The 17,214-nt window shown below is 45.1% G+C and overlaps 2 protein-coding genes across 3 annotated transcripts in view; both read right to left on the minus strand.

The window, feature by feature from the left end:
• LOC142589001 (uncharacterized) overlaps window positions 1-17,214 on the minus strand; it is a 140,000-nt gene that overhangs the window by 61,134 nt on the left and 61,652 nt on the right. The window contains exons 3-4 of one of the 2 annotated variants that reach the window (XM_075700796.1): window positions 7,009-7,071; window positions 258-332 (exon numbers count right to left, since the gene is read on the minus strand). In XM_075700796.1, coding sequence (XP_075556911.1) covers window positions 258-332; window positions 7,009-7,071 — 138 coding nt within the window. The remainder of the gene's footprint in view (window positions 1-257; window positions 333-7,008; window positions 7,072-17,214) is intronic. The other variant, XM_075700797.1, reaches the window with a different exon arrangement.
• LOC142589000 (uncharacterized) lies at window positions 11,429-15,409 on the minus strand. Its single transcript, XM_075700794.1, has 3 exons — window positions 15,108-15,409; window positions 14,268-14,354; window positions 11,429-11,619 (listed from the first exon to the last, which is right to left on the minus strand). The coding sequence occupies exons 1-3, from the start codon at window positions 15,278-15,280 to the stop codon at window positions 11,541-11,543; spliced, it is 339 nt and encodes a 112-aa protein (XP_075556909.1). The 5' UTR covers window positions 15,281-15,409; the 3' UTR covers window positions 11,429-11,540.

Here is a 17,214-nt window from a genome sequence, read left to right on the forward strand (position 1 = left end):
CACTACGATATTGTTACTTCACATGTGAAGAAACCAATATAAGATAAATTACAAGCTCATATTTTGTTCTTCCTAAAAGAAACCATAAAGCATAAAATTATGTAAACTAGGCACATGGCGCCACATAGGACACATTGTAATTAGTCGATTTGGAGAGCATTGAAAAAATTCTAACACTGCATCCTGATCTCGATGCATTGTTGGAGAAAACAAACTATAAGTGTATACAATGACACACATCTTTCTTATGCTCTCACCGGGTATACTGCGTCGAAGTAACTGCCTGCTTTGAGCATGCAATCCCCCATGGCTTTATTGAAGGCAGTCCTGTTCTGTAAAATCGCAAGAACAGCAAGTATTAAATTGGGCATTTACGGCACGTGTTCAAAGAAACTCACTGGAGCGTATATCTTACTACGAAAATACAACCCAACACACTTTAAACCCCCATTTAGAAATTGGCCGTTGCTCTTTACGAAGCACATTCATTGCAACAACGATTCGCTGGCTTGAATGCTAGTGCTTGAATAGCTATATTTTTTTCCACTCAGTACAATGCCGACGACATCACTAGACAGTTAAAGTAGGCATATGCGAATATTCCAAACGTTACAACAACAAATCGAATAGCCTCCTATTCGATTCAGTCTTCGAATGCGAATATTTTTAGAATACTATCAGAATACTTCAGAAAGTCGATTGCGCCGAAATAATAGTAGCATAGAAAGAGAAAATTAGTATTATGTCAAAGATAGCATAGAATACTAAAGTATAGCATAGCATAGCATGGCGGGCATAGACCTAAAACATGAGAAATTGTGAAATAGAGCTGGCTACGTCACTTAGATAGCCGGGCTTCACACGCTGCACATCCCCCTCTACATCCTGAGCATGTAAAGAAACTGCTGGTTTGCCCATAGTGCTCCATTTAGTCGCCCAATAAATAATGTTTCATAACCTACCATCTAATGACCAAAACTTGCTAACGTTAAGAATGCTGGGTTGTGTTCTACTAAGTGTGATAACGGTTGTTCATTGTTCGAAAAATAGATATTCTGTTATATTCCATTCTCTTCTGGCACTTTTTGATTCGTATTCGATTCAGTTTCAAAATTCACTATTCCTACACCTCTACTAAGGATTCATCTCGCTCGCTCGTGTTTTTTATCAGCCACCGTTCATAAGACAATAAGGTGTGGATGATGTCACCGGGTAGTTTTTACGACAAAACACATGAATGACGTCTCTATGACAACTGACGAAGTGTGAATGATTGCGATAGGTTTATCATATTATCTCGCATTATCACACTAAGAAAAATTGCGCACTCTAGAGTGCATTGACTGTCGAAACACCATGCCTGCACCCTAATTCTTCCTGAATTTTTAAAATGGATACATCGGTTATCGAAGTGCCCTTCGTGTACCTTTTCATTATTTTAGGATGCTAAAACGGTGTATTACATGAAACATAGACCATGCGGAATTGAATAAAATTCAGCACTTCAGTATTTTATGCAAGTAAAATGTGATAAGTAACTATTTCCAGCGGTCAGCACCGAGTCATTGTTCTAGCACCTAATTTGTTCGCAGTTGACAATGCATGAATGGATGTCCGCCTCCTACTTCATATACTGGGTGTCCCAGTTGGGGATGTGGAAAGACATAGCTTTTTGCTTCATTTTCCACCCTGCCTTTCGCTTTCTCCCACTGGCTTTGTTTAAGTTGTTTGAGATTTGTGTTGTTTCATAGACCAGCAGCCGATGGCCCGCGTATCACAGCGTGTTACCAAAGAAAGGCCTTCAGGTGCATGGTGGTGTATCATTGTGGTGGCGCAGTGTTATGCGCAGTGTGCCTTGCGCTCTTTCGTGCAGTACTCGTCAGAATAAACATTCGCAGGCACAGTGCGCCAATCCACTACCGATAAGAGCACAGCATTAATTGTGGAGGCGGCACGCCCCGGGTCGCAAAGGGCGGAGGCATAAGTGCTGCGTCTCCTCCTCTCCTTCCAGCCTTTCGCCTCTTACTGCTGTATCAGCTTAAATTGTTGAACTTTCGAGCTTCTTTTTGAACTCGGGCACTGAGGAACGTTGCGTAGGCCTACGAGAGTAGGTAGAAGCTCTGGTGCTACCTGAAAGTGCTGTTTTATTCGTTCTGCTTGTGCCAGCGGAGCGGTCGCAATGTTACAGTTTTGACTGCCAGTTTGCAGGTCCATACTTCGAATCAAGGCTGCGAGGCACTTTTTCTCCCTTTATCTTTTCCAATCGTCTTGGAAAACGCTTCGGCATTAGTTTCGTGAATGTCTGAAAGGTTAAGGGCAGTAATAGGATAAAAGATATTGTCGGGGGCGAAAATAAAATATAGTGGGCATGTCGGCAAAACACACAGTGCAGGAAAGGATACCAAACCAAAATAACTCTTTGAAATGGGTGTATTAGTTTGCTCAAACATCATCTTGTGAGCCGTAAGGGAGGGGGCGATATAGACACGTAAGAACACTCATAAGCGTGCAATTTTTCCTAATGCATAGGCGTGTGCTTCGCTGGTATTATCACCTGCAAAACAAACACTTCCCGGCCGAGATTATTTTTCAGTAACACGTCTTCCTGACCAATCCGATCCAGCGTTCTGATGGACTGAACTCGTGTTATAATGTGAAACCATTCTATGCGCAATTACGCGAGAATCCGGCAGCGTAGTCAGCGTGACCGAAACATGGCGCCGAAAATGGCCGACGGCACAAATAATAAAAACACGTCAAAAAATGCTCATATTGACTTCAAGTTTCTCAGACACGTTTCTGCAAACATGGTAAATAATGGCTCTCAAAAGTATATTTCGTAAATATCGGTCTGGGTGCGAATCGAAATGCGGCCTCCCGGGCGCGAGACGAGCACGCTCCTCCGACCCCCTGGAGGCTCCACGGTTCTGGTCGACTGAAGGAGTGCGTGTGTCATTACATACGTGATGCGCAGCCGATGAACAAGAGGTGCGCCCCGTCATGAGTATATAAAATGAGTGTATCAAATAAAAATTCAGCAGGGACACCTGAGACTGCTTAGGCGTGGGAATGCGCAAGCATTATAGCCCCTTTGGTGAAACGACTTTTTGCGCATGTTCTTTGTCTGCGCAACAACTTGCCTGCGTTATAACTGCGGCCTCGGCAAGGCCAAATCAAAACGCGCCGAGCGTCTAAGCGCACTCGCTTCTTAAGGCCAAACTACACGCACACGTGCCGGCGCGCAGAAGCTCACGCCCACGCGCTTCAAGTATGCCGAAACACCCTCTCCCACCCGACACACGGCGAGGAGAGCGAGAAAAGAAGGGCGACAGCCACCACGTTCCTGGAAGACATTTCAATGACCGCGGCCGAAAATGAGAGAAATGTCTAAAAGATTCCCAGTCTTTGTTCGTGCTATGCGACCACGACTCCGTGAAAAAGTTCGAGAAACGCTGGTGAAGGCGGTAAAAGCGCCATGCTGGAATTAAGGGGAGGGGGGGGGCGGATCAGATGAAGAGTTGGATCGCCTGCCCGCCCGTTCGTCGGCCAGCTTGCCATTCCACTGCAAGCTCGCCGACGAATTCCTCGGGCCTCTGCATTTCCAGAAGTCCATTCTTCGATATCTGCCTCGAGTTACGTCTGGCTAAAAACCAGCACGGGTGCATAGGAATGGAGGCTTGGTACTCTTATTCATTCTGTACGGTACATGTTGAACTCTTAGTGCTCATCTTTCATTACTTTCCAGAGATTTGTTAACACCCATCTGAAATGCATTGGGATGTGCCTATAGCTGTTGACAGCTCTGGACTCTGACCGGGTTTTGGACCACAGCCACCATCCGCTGGCGCACCAGAAGGCCTCATATTGCTACATCCAATATGCGGCATGTAGAGAAAGACAAAATCCCGTGCATTGGAGAAGAGAAGACGAGGACCCGACATAATCGTTTTCAGTTTGCCTATACTTAAAGTGTTGTGCCATGTTTTATAAGTTCATGTTGCTTGTGAATCGTGACACTGGTGGAGATGCTGGGTAAGTGTTTGGGATCCATGTCAGCAGCCCTACGTCAAGCCTGGGATATTTTCCGCGTGTCGAAACACCATTCACCGCGCCAGCTGTCGCCTACTAGGTCTAAGCCCAGAATTTCGTCTCCTACCAAAAAGAATACCGGTTACCACGACTTCCCAAGAGATGGCAGACCCAGGCGCTCCATAGGTGAATCTTTTGACGCCTCGATCTCCCGTGAGCTTCCACGGAAACGCCTACGAGGCTGCAGAAAACTGGCTCGAGAATACGAGCGCGTAGCCAAGTATAATGAGTGGCAGGCGGGACAGAAGCCATCCCATTTCTCCGCTGCACTCATCCAGTAAAGAGTTTGTGCATTTCTTTCCCCACTTTATACGCTTCATACGCTATAGCGAAGGTACAGGCTACTTACTAAGACAACGTTAGAAATGGCTCTTTAATACGCCATCGTAAAAGTGGGACAGGCCCTTTGAAGGTTCTAGAAGTTTCCCTCGTAATGTTGTACTCCACGGCGATTGTGTGTCTTCTTGGCGCATTATAGCCTGCACGGCTGCTGCGCCACAAAAGTCCCAAATCATCATCATCATTGAGTGACTTCCCTCAAGCATGCTTTCTACAAGGCTAAAGCGTGGCAGCTGGAAATTCGAATCCAAGATTGCGAAGGCAGCCGGGCTTTTATAATCCCGTAAAATTAATACAAATGCTATCATGAGAATGTTCATGAATTTTTTTCTTTTTTTGCGTCTGCTTCGTTTTTGCGCCCGACCGATCGCTTGTGCATCATTCGAACCGCCGCATCTTTACTATCTCCACTCCACCATCGTGGCTTGACGCAGTCAGCGCTTACGCCAAGCAATCAAAGCAGCGTTCTTCCGTCACCCTGTGACGTCGTTGCCAGGGGTGACCAATCACCACGCGTTGCTGCCCCTTTATTGCGCCTTTCTCTATATCGGCGTCGCCACCCTCGCATTGCCATCACCCATACCACCACCACTGAACACAGCATGTCACCCCGCACAGTGCGACAAAAAAAAAGCTATTGCTGCAAGAACACCTCCGGGAGCTGTCTAAGTATGCGTAAGCATTGTACCATTTGCTCATCTCCACGCAGCCAAGTGTCATTATCAATGTTATGAAACTTGATACGACCGGAATAAACGACAACGCTGATGCAACACGAATTTCTGAGGACAGCAGCAGAAGGTGAATTAATGAGGCGAGCGAACTAATGCAGATGGCAGAGCCAGGTGCGCTAATGGCGTTCAAATCATTATAAGCTGGGATCACTCTTTAGCGCCTTCGCGCCGCGCGGACCGTATCTTGAACGCGATTTGCGATGCAGACGGAGTGTGCAGACTGATGATAGCTTCGAGCGCTGTGTTCTCGCCGCTTCGCGTTGAAGAGAGACGACACACTGGCGCATATTTTGAAAGCGATCTGCGAAAGGTCCAGGGGGCGGCGTGTGCTGAAAGATTTCTGCGCGCTGTATTCTAGCCGCTTCGTTCGCGTTGAAGCGACGGGCAGCACGAAGGTAACGCCGCTCGCTGCTGCGGACTCTTATCTGAATTATATGCGTAATTCCAAAGAATGTACGCACTTTTCGCTTCACACTTCATAGTGCTTGAATCATGCTTTACCGCCACCGCGAGGCGGCCCAGTATTGCATCACCTCCAGGACTAGCCCACCCTTGTGTGTTACGTGACGGACGATTCTCTCGTTGGGTAAGCATAGAAATACTTCCGCATTTAAGAATATAAGACTGATAAATAAATAAATTTATTTACTAATAACAACAAGACGTTTCGAATAAAAAGTAGTCTGCATAGTAACACAAACCACCGATAACGGCACCGAAAATTGTCTGACTGTACAAAAAAGCCTCACTTTCTTATTATCTCCTCTGGGATAGGAGAAAGGTGCGCGTTCTGCAAACCATTAAATTTGAGACCGCTGTGGTTGTCGCCGCCGCGTGGTGGGGAAGCTTCAGAACTTACATGTGCCCACTCGTATAATTCTTTATACTCTTTCACGCATGGTCTCCGCGAAGAGAGCAGATAGCTTCAGGTTGGGGGATGCAAGCCGCACCCAAGCGTTGGGCAAGGGTAATCTCGGTGTAAAAAAAAAAGAAAACTGAAAGTGAGAATAAAAGAGCGCGAAGAGCCCAGAATTGAGCTTGCATCCACCAACGCATGCGTTCCCTTACCTGAAGCTCTCTAGTATTAGGTCACAGAAACTTTCCTTCAATTAAATAGTTCGTGGAGGCAGGGTCGACAGGCTCAGATGCTCGTATATGCAGTAGAAAAACAGCGCACCAGACACGCTCGACGGGAAGCACAGAAATGCACGCAAAGTATATAGTAACCCCTGTTGAATCAGTTTGAGTGCGAGGCAGTTTGCTCGAAATCTCCCACTCACTGTGTTCGCTTTTCTAGATGGAGCAGTAAGCTTTAGATTACTAATGCACCAGTACAATATGCGACACTTAATTGATTATAACGCTCGCCTTATTTGTGAACAATCAAGTAAAAGACGACATCGAGGCTACAATTAAGTACCATACCAAAACTGAAATATGTGGCTTCCGAGCACAGCATCCCAAAATTGAATGCAATCCTCCAATTTCGAAGGCCGTGCTTGCCTTATTGTGGGTGTCGGAAGCCCTTGCAAGCGCAGGATGTTTGTCATTATTAGACACCACGTACATCTGGTTTGAAAATCGCACCTGCAGCGACTACATAGTAATAAAACACTGATTTCAGGGACCTTAAATTTCCATGCCAAAGTTACTAGAACTTGGTCACAATTGCTGAAAATGGATCATCCTATCCAGTACTCCTAAAATGCGGTTGCGTGCTACAGTTGAGTACATTGCATATTATGCTGCTTGTCGTGCAATAAAAGCGGCGTGGGCGAATTGAGGGCTTCCTAGAATAGAAGAAATGCGGGTATATGCAACCGGAGACTCAGCGTGTGCTACGCACCTTCCAATACTGCTGAGTTTCAGCGTGACACAGTCTAACGACGGCGCACGCCCGACGAATTTCCTGTAAAGGAAAGTTCAACAAACATTATGCAAAGAGAGAGGGAGGTGTTTCTGGAACTCAAAAAGAAATATTATTTTCATCTTGTGCACGCTTAAAAAGAAGCATTTCCTCCTTCTCGGCAAGCAACAATTACCCATCGTTCAAGTACAATAAAGAGCACGTTGGTTTATCCACCAAACATAACTATCATTAAGCCAAACAAATTCCAGTGTCACAAAATTCAAGGCTCTCGGCTCACCTTATTTCCATCGCTGTTTATATATATATATATATATATATATATATATATATATATATATATATATATATATATATATATATATATATATATATATATATATGTCAGTACTAGACGCCACTGGGGCCGCATTTCGTTGCGGGCGAAATGCGAAAAACACCCGTGTATTTAGATTTAGGAGCACCTTAAAGGGACCCTGAAACGATTTTGACGATTTTCTACAAACGTACTGAGTCGTTAGAGTAGGTCCTTCTGATCATTAATTGACACATCTAAGTGCTCCGCGTAAAGCGTGTAATTTATTATAAGGCTTTAAGAATGCACATCGCTGCCGATCACAGCCCACTGTTCGGCGGAATTTTAAGCCGCCCCTACCCATATGAGCGAAATCACCCATATGACGTCAGTGGGGCGAGCTATCCGATTGGCTGACCAGGGCGCGTGATCGATAAATTTTCCAACTTTATGGTAAACAAATGATGTTCGTAATAGTTGGAATGTTAGTTAATTTGTTTTTATAACAAGAAAGTAACATAAAGAGAATGCACAAGAACAATTTTTCAGTACACTTAAGCACTTCCGGCACACAGCAAGTGTCGTCTGCTTGTGTTACAACGTGCTCTGTCTTTGACGAGAGCTCCGCCGTCAGTGTCGGTTTGTGTTTTCGCGAGCGCTATGATTCGACTTTGTTGCGTTGTGGACTGCAAACGTAGCGACTGGCAATATGTCAAGCTGCGACCTCGTGTCCCTCTGCAAGCCAGTAGACGAGCGGACTGGCTGCAGCGCATCGGACTGCCGCTATCCGATCGGCGCCCGGATTTGCGCGATTGCGGCCGTTACTTTACACCGGAAGATTACTAACGCAATAGCGCTTCGCGAGTCCGGCATTAGGGTAAACGCAAGTGCAAGAAGGCAGGGCCTGGCCGTGTCCCTTGCGTGTGGTTTCAGGGGATGAACAGCAGAAGCGTAAATGTGAATGGCCTGCACGGTGCAGCCACCTGGTGGCATAGAGCTCAACCACACACAGTAGCAGTAAAAAAATGTAATCTTGGCTGCTGGTGTAAATTTTTCGCAGGAGTGTAATCGTTAACACGTTGTTTTTGTAAATGTTTAAAATGTTTTACACTTGGTTAGAGCAATGTTAGCTCTTTCTTTGGCTGGTTAAGCTCTGCGCCAGCGGGTGGCTGGACCCTGGAGACCGATCAGGCAGCTCACGTACGTCTACGCTAAAGTTCCTTCATCAACTTGAGTTTATGCCTCCATCGTTCCGTCGAAATATTCAGGTTGTGTGTGATTACCGGAATACCATACACATTCGGCGCTACGACAGAATGCTCGCAACGCACGCTGCTTCGATAGCTCTCGCTTGGGGTCGACCGCCAAGCGGCTAGCGGTTTCTCGCGGGCGGGCTCCAAAACAACCGGAAGTGGACGATGTGACGTCGCATCGTGACGCAGGACCAATGAAGGCGGAGCTTAGCCCCGATCGCTCGGCGAAAGAGTTGAGGAGGAAAAGCATGGCTAGGGAGGAGGGTAACTTGTAATCGCTTGTAGCTCCATTAATACGTAGCGCTTCACTTAAATTGTGGTGCGAATGTTCTACTTAAGCTGTACCCTACGCGTCTACAAAATTTGTCCGAACCGTTTCAGGGGCCCTTTAAAGAACCCCAGGTAGTTGAAATTACCGAAATTACCACAAAGGCGTGCCTCATAATCAGAAAGTGCTTTTGGCACCTAAAACCCCATAATCTATATATATATATATATATATATATATATATATATATATATATATATATATATATATATATATATATATATATATATGTACATAATCAGTACTAGACGTCCACGTGGTGAAACCGACGACATATGGTTCGCCCGATTGCAGCGCCCCTGAGATATCTTTTTTTCGTATGCCACTTACGTAAGTCACTTACTAAAATAAATAATGAAAAACATAATATTTACTTTATGAACAGGCGTGTTTCCTTACGCTGCAGGGAGCGGCGAGGAGAGTTTCAAGAAACAAGCGAACTGCGGTTTTGCAGGAACGTACCTCCTGCGTGGTGCTTCTTTAGGTATTTAAAGGAAACCGGCGAAATATCAAAAGAGAAAGGATACGTCACTTTGCGCAAGAGCTATCGTATTGCAGTAATCTCGAACGTGTTCCGAGAAAACGACTAAATGAATAATTGCGGCGGAGCCCAGCTCACGATGACTGTCGACGGTAACGCGTCTGCATTGAAGCAATGTAGCGACACAACGTATTACCAGAATTGAAACCGGGTATGTACGAGACATTTGCTGCAGCGGGGCTCCTGTTCTGCGCTATCCTAAGAACACTGGGGACCACCTCGCGCCACCGCCGCGAAGCCTACGCGTGGCCTCGCAAATGCACGGCGCGCTGTTGCGTGAGAACGCTGAGAAACGCGCCGGACTTGTCTCTCGCGGTTCTTTCTGGACTCGCTGCGTCATCTAGTGGCAATGGCGAACCGTCCGCGTGTGGCCTCGGAGACGATGGGCGCGGCGCGCCCATAGAGTTTCTCACGATAACACCTAGAGTGAAATCTGGCGCCACCGTCTATGGCAGTTTCTTAAGGGGCGCCGTGCCGTCATGGGAACGACGGTATATGTGGGTGCTATTCTCGACACGCATGGCGGCTGCACGGCCGCCATTATCCGCCATGTTTACACTCTGATTGGCTGTGGAGAGCTCACGTGCCTTGAAATTTGTGCCGGGAAACGGAAGTTTTGCGAAATGTCATTTTGCGCTTTCATCAAGTTGACGAAACGTGACGTGGAGCTGCAAATTTTATGGACTAATACATTTTTTGGTCCTTGGCAGATATATTGTGATGTTAGCGCTTCAAAAAGAATGTGAGCGGTAGCGTGCAGTAGCCAGTGCAATGCATCTGCAATTGCGCGAATATGCGGTGGCGATCCAAGATATGCGCCATGCCAGCTTGCTGATTGGCTGAAGGAATATCTCCTGAGGAGCGTCACAGGAAGGGCTGTTTCGTAAACGTCATTTTGACGATGCGTGACGTTGCGCTGTGCCGCCATTGCTGAGATTTTCCGCCATAATTTTTGCTGCGACGAGCCGCGCGAATTATGCTAATGAGCAGCCATATGCAATGGCAGCCGAGAGGAATGCGTATCGCCACATTTTCCCCGTCGTTTGGCGCTACGAAATTCTTTTGTTCATGACGCGTGCTCATAGTATTTGCATCGCTCTCGGGTGATGTTGGCATTTGTGTTTGGGGCCATCGTTTTTTAAAAGAACGCGTTTATACGAAATAATATTGGTTGAACGTAGCAAACTTTCGGCAATGTTGTCCACTTTTCACTGCTGCATTTGTATTGTAATCAAGATAATTGCCTTTTCGCACAATCAGAAGTTATGACAACGGCCTCTTTCTAATTTATAAAAAGAAATGTACGCAAGGCGGCTCCTTGAAGTTTCCTGCCGCGGTGCAAGTAACCAGCGAAACGAACAAGAGATGGCAGCGCCGGCGCTGGCGTCGCGCTAGTGGATATCTCTGAAGCGCGCAACGCTATCGGTGATATTCGGCCGTTTCTCAGCCAGCCCAGTCGGGCTAAGTCACTTGCGTTTCACGAGATAGCGATAACCCCTTATGAAAATATGAGATGAGTTTCACATGAAAGCCTGATGAGTTTTGACATCACAGCCATTATACTTTCTGATTAGTTTCTTTGGAATTTCCTGATGTATTCCTAATGTCATTCTAAAACATATAGGCCACCGTCTTTCTGTCGAATTCTTGACGAGTGTTTTTCTTGTGAGCATGAAATGTCTTCCTAATGTGCGCTCCAAAGCAATTTTCTTGTTACTTTATATCTTCCTAATGAATCTCTACGGAGCTTCTATATTAGACTGCTGGTGCTCATAGCACTCCTATAACAAAATTGGCCACCACGTACGGTAACATTTTCTCATGTGTCCCAATGGCAGTCAGACCTTATTTATTTATGTTACCTGTGTGTGACTGTGTTTGGTGCTTGATGTATGCATGATTGTATATCCAGCGAAGATGCAGCACTTTTGACATGTACATGGGCCCTACATATGCGGCATGATAGACAATACTCAACGAAAGAAATTTAACAAAAACATTTATTGGGCATATCAATGGTTTCTTAAATGCAGAAGGAGGTTATATGAAAGGAAAACACAGTATCAGTCTGGTTACGGATGTGATATTTTCCTTTCATTTAATCTCGCTATTTATCATTGAAGAGAAGCTGTTCTTGACGTGGGGTGTCGTCATCTTAATGTGCACGTGTACCCTGCATGGTGGAAAGGAGAGAAAATCAAGAAAACTTGGCAATCAACCACAGAAATACACGCTGTATCACTTGCTGCAGAACGATCTCGAGATGTTATAGCTAGTTCTGCAAAAAATTTATGTGGTGTCGGTTCACACAAAGTTGTTGAGGAACCACTGTGTGGCCTTTGGGTTCAGCAGTAACTACAGTAAGCAGAAATTGCTCTTGGCTGTACAAATGTGCAACGTGGATCGGCTGTGGCATGTGTACATGTCGTGAACTACTTCAGCTATATCGGTTTCCACTTGACAAAGGACAGCAGTGTCTGTGGATTGCTAGCGTGAATGAGAAAATCTCACTAATTACTTGGCATGGAAATGAGCGTAGGAGTGTTTGCGTACGGGCAACCCAATGCATCCCAGAGACATCCAAGTGCCAGTCGTTATAGAATATTTCCATCAGCTACAGGCACAGTTCTCATACATTCCAAGCCTACTATGTCATGCCTGTGTTGGCCTACTGAATGATGGCATATATCCCATTAAAGAAATACACCACACCATGTCTGGGGTTTTTTATCGCTTACACCCGAGCGCTGCTTTCAGAGGGAGGGCACAAGTTGAAAAACAAATGTGTAGAAGCATGATAAACAAGCTTGCATAAAAGTAATTTAATAAGTAAGCATGGTGGTTGCTATCCCACGTCATTAGAGAGTATTCCTCTTTGTCATGCAATCATAATAAGCATTGACTGACACACATCCTACTTTTGGATGTGGTATTCCTCACTGATTTTGTTGTATCAATCAGTTGTCATAGGCGAACGAAACAGATAAACAATCTAAATCCGGTGCACAGCTTGTCATGTCAATGCATGGTCAAATGGGACGTGCACACCGGTCCTTTGAGTGAATTATGGTGCTCTCCTAGGCGCATGCTGAGGCACCGGCTAGTCAGCGTGCCCGATGTACATTGGACCAAATATGCACGTGATCAAAAGAATAGCCTACATTACCCCTGACAGATACGAGACGAATTTTGGGTATGTTTAACCAAGCAAGCCTCCAATATGCCTGGGTGCCTTTGTCACTTAACTTGTGGACTGCAATGCACATATATTTCCAGCAAAAATAAATTAGGTAGCATATGCACAACAGTCATGTTGTTTGGTCTCCCTTCCCTCGCTGTGCAAATTTTGTCCTGAAAAGCTACATGAACTGATTGAATTGAAAATTGAATTGAGAAAGGCAAGGAGGCAAGCGAGGCTTGCTTGGTTAAAGGTAGCAGCAAATTTGTCCAGTACGTGTCAGAGGCACTGTACTGTATTCCTTTCACATGTGGTCAAATGTACATAGCGCCGACTGGCTGGCGCCTAAATATGTACATATGAGATCACCATATTTCACTCAAAAGACCAGTATGCTCGTCCGACTTGGCCACATATCCGTAATGGGGCTTCAGGCCGGATTAGAATTGTTTATCTGTTTTCACGCATGGTTGAAAATTGGCAAGAGAAATCAGTCAGGCACACCACATAAATAATAAGTGTGAGCCAGCCCCCATTATCAATGCATGAAGAAAGGCATCCATTGTAGATTACAAGGGATAGAAATTAGTGTGTGCCTATTTACTTACTTCTTTTTATGCAAACACCGTTTATCATGATGTTATGCCTTTGTATTACAACTTCTGCCATCCCTCTCAAATTAACTGGTGCACAACACAAGCGCACATCCAGTGCTATTTTCGTTAATCCTTCCACCAACTTAAACAGTTAGCCAAGGTCATGTTGCATGGTCTCCCTTCTCTCGCTGCATAAATTTTGTCCTGAAAAGTTACATGAACTGATTCGTGAATTCAAATGGACACTAGAAGTTTCGCCGAGTGGACACAGCTAGTTCTCAGAAATGCACAAAAACAGTGATGGGTATCTGTTGGCATCCTGTAGTGTGTGCAAACTAGCTGTGACATTGCTGCAGTAGAAACACTCACAACTGCTACAATGCCTACCAGCATGAATAGGGGCAGCTTGAAAAGAATACGAAGAAAGTGAGAGAAAAAATAGAAACCTTACCAGAAAACACCTCACTACTTAAGTAACTGCTGCACAATGAATACTAGCCTTCCTATTTCATTTTAAGAAATTCGAGTTCATCAAATGTGTATTTGCCAGTGACAGTTATTCCGAGAACAAGACAGACATAATTGTAAATATCAATGTTAAACATTGGTATGCACACTGCGTGCTTAGACCTGTGACATATATGGCACACTACACTTCCAATTCCTACACGGACAAAAACAGCACATGTGTGTATCATAAGCAGGAAGGAAAATAGGGAAATATATGCTACAGCATAGGAAACAGTTCCAAACAAATAAAATCAAAATAAGAAAGAAACAAACTGTGTAATAGGCAAAAATAAAATGGACTTGCAGCCAAGCAATTGATGCGAGAAAAATACTAAACGTCAGGTCATGCGAGGTGTAGTTTTAACAGAACAAGATAACGTCTGCATAATGTCTACAAACACAAATAAGCAGCAAGTGGAATAAAGTTGTATAAATATTTAGCCTATTCAGCAAGATCTATTAAGTAATATGTCGATACACTTATCCACTAATGATACGAAGATCCTAATTTTGTGAACACGTACACTTAAAGCATACCTGACATGTCCATCCAGATTACACGCCGTGCTGCTGCAGCCATGGCCACGGGTTATGTGGACACTGTTGTGGGTCACGGCTTCACCACTACAAAGAGAATTCTGTGTTAACTTGTAGCTGTGGCACAATAAGACTATCACATCGTGAACACATGCAAGGAACATGTAAAAACAGTCACGAAAACAATGCCTGCACTGGTGCAGAGTGGCAACAGAGCACAAAGTCAAAGTCACTGATGAATGTCACGATAACAGGGACCCCTTCAACAAGACAAAATTTCACACGCAGCAGCAGGAGCGCATTACATGAATGTTTGTTTACATAACGATTCTAGAGTTTCTTTCATGACTTTAAGTAACTATCCCTTGTAATGTTTAGTTACGTCAAAGTTATGGCAACACCCCTTCAAAACAAACCTGTACCAGTAGCATGCTGTGATTGCTTACATTGTTTACCATAATATTGCTCATAAAGCGAAAACCTTGTAAGCAGAGATTATGTACAACGTCATTGCAGTAAGAATCGGTCAAGAGGTAGATGAGTCGTTATCATGCGACTTCAGCAGAAAAGCGGGAGCTCACGAACAAGCGCGCATGATGAACACGATTATTTCCGAACGTAATCTTTCTCATCAGAAGAAAACGCTTATCAAGATTTTCAATTCCGCATTATGGCAATAAATTGGCGCAACTAAACTCTACTAAACTCTGACACCCAGCAAGCATCGGCATAGGTTTCACTGTTGTCGTGGGAGTTCTCTTTCCTACGTTCGCAAGGCACCCTATGCCCACACGAGAAGCACGCACAACACGCGTGTAGTTACCAAGCACAGTTACTCACCTTTTGAATGGCACGACGCTGTCGAAAAGCGCCCTCCAAGTTGCCGGTGCATAGTGTACGAGCAGTGGCACGCTAACAATACGCATTATTTCTTCGCGACGTCCACCCAACTTTCCACGACAACCAGAGACAAAGGGAACGCACTCCACGGCATGAACATCGTTGGTCCACATTTGGCTGGCGCGCCACACTCACGGCGAGTTTGTAGCGAGACACAACCTGTCTGTGGCACTTATGCGCACGCGAACTACTTCACATTTCGTAACGGCAAAGACAAAAACACACGATCAAACAAGCACATCGTTGCAGCTCGCACGCCCGACCTACTCGTAAACAGAGCGACAGGCTGATTGGATTGGATTGGAAACGGGGCGGTGGGTGGCGCCACCAACAGGTCGGTTGGGGGCAGCCAATGCTTCGGCGAGCGTCATCTGATGATTTGTGCCGCTGCCTAATTGCGCATAGCTGTTGCAAGACAAACAGAACCACCAATAAGTATATATTGCAAGCTATAGCTTGGCATAGAAAGAAATTCTATAACGCATTTTCAATTTGAATCGCTTCTGCTATCTGCAAACAGCAAAAGCATGGCCTTCGAGATCTAAAAATGTTAACCCTATAGAAAGCCGTTGCTGTGACGTTATTCGAAGGACTTGCACTTCGGTTACCTCTCATAAAACCCGTAAATTACGCATTTCGCTGCTTCCCGTGCTACCTGCACAGTCACTTCAATTTAAACAACTTTCTGCTGTCTTTAACATCAACTATATAGCCTCAGACATCGTTGACGCAATCTTCGAGGGACACATGTGCAGTGTGCGATGTTTCAATGCCCGTTGCAACAATGTCAGACGGAAACCATCAAATCTGCTCGTGTGGCGCAGCTTACCGTTGCAACAGTGTCAGACGGAAATCTGCTCATGTGGCGCAGCTTACACCCCTGTCGTCCGTATCTTGCTTTCGTGTTAGTGTGTTTAATGTGCGCGGGTTGCACTCCTGTCGCTCGTGCCTTCTGCGTTGATCGTGCAACCACCGAAGATTCCTCGAAAAACGCATATGTCTCGGCAGCGTGCATTTGTCCTATGTGGTATGTGCCAGAAAAGTGCGCTGGCGTACGATGTGCTTGCAACCAAGTACTACAGTGGGTTCCAACAAACAGACGCTGCCGCTTACGCGCAGATCTTTTTTTAACCACCGTGGTTGTTCAGTGGCTATGGTGTTGGGCTGCTGAGCACGAGGTCGCGGGATCGAATCCCGGCCTCGGCGGCCGCATTTCAATGGCGGCGAAAGCACCCATGTACTTAGATTTAGGTGCACGTTAAAGAACCTCAGGTGGTCGAAATTTCCGGAGTCCTCCACTACGGCGTGCCTCATAATCAGAAAGTGGTTTTGGCACGTAAAACCCCATAATTTTTTACGCGAAGTTTTCCATATCATGGTCATGTCAATCTTCACAATTGTCGGTTTGCCACTTAAAGACTAGTAACACATCCGAGAAATCAAACTGCTCAGAACAAGGCCTACGTTATAGGTTTGCACTGTTTACCAAATGTGATAACGGGGTAACACGAACTTACAGTGCTCTTTAAAAAGGAAAGAAAATGATGTTGTTTTGTGCCTAGCCCTGATATATCGGAAGCGTTTCCAGAGTACTCGGCGCTCACGCTGTGTTATATCTTTTTCATCATTTTTGTCTCTTAGACTGCCCCGAACGATGAATCGGAACCACTCCCACCAAAGGCCGAGGTTCTGAGTGTCTTAATTAACTGTATCCTAATTAACGGTACCCTAATTAACATCGTCTTCATTAACACCAACGGTCATGAGTTCAGCTCCCACCAATAGTCATGGGTCTGAGTGCTCATCAACTATATCTCAATTAACTGTACATTAATTAGCATCGCCTTCATTAACGACAAAGTTCCTGGGCACGACTCCTACACAAGATCATGGGTTCGAGTGCCTTCATTAACTATATATTAATTAAATAGGCCTTAATTAACATAACCTTTAACAACAAAGGCCGTGGGATCGAATGCCTTAATTGGCTATATTAATTAACAGTACCTTAATTAACATCGCCTTCATTAACAACAAAGGTCGTGGG

This window comes from Dermacentor variabilis, chromosome 7, assembly GCF_050947875.1.
Source record: "Dermacentor variabilis isolate Ectoservices chromosome 7, ASM5094787v1, whole genome shotgun sequence".
In the NCBI taxonomy this organism is placed as follows: domain Eukaryota; kingdom Metazoa; phylum Arthropoda; class Arachnida; order Ixodida; family Ixodidae; genus Dermacentor; species Dermacentor variabilis.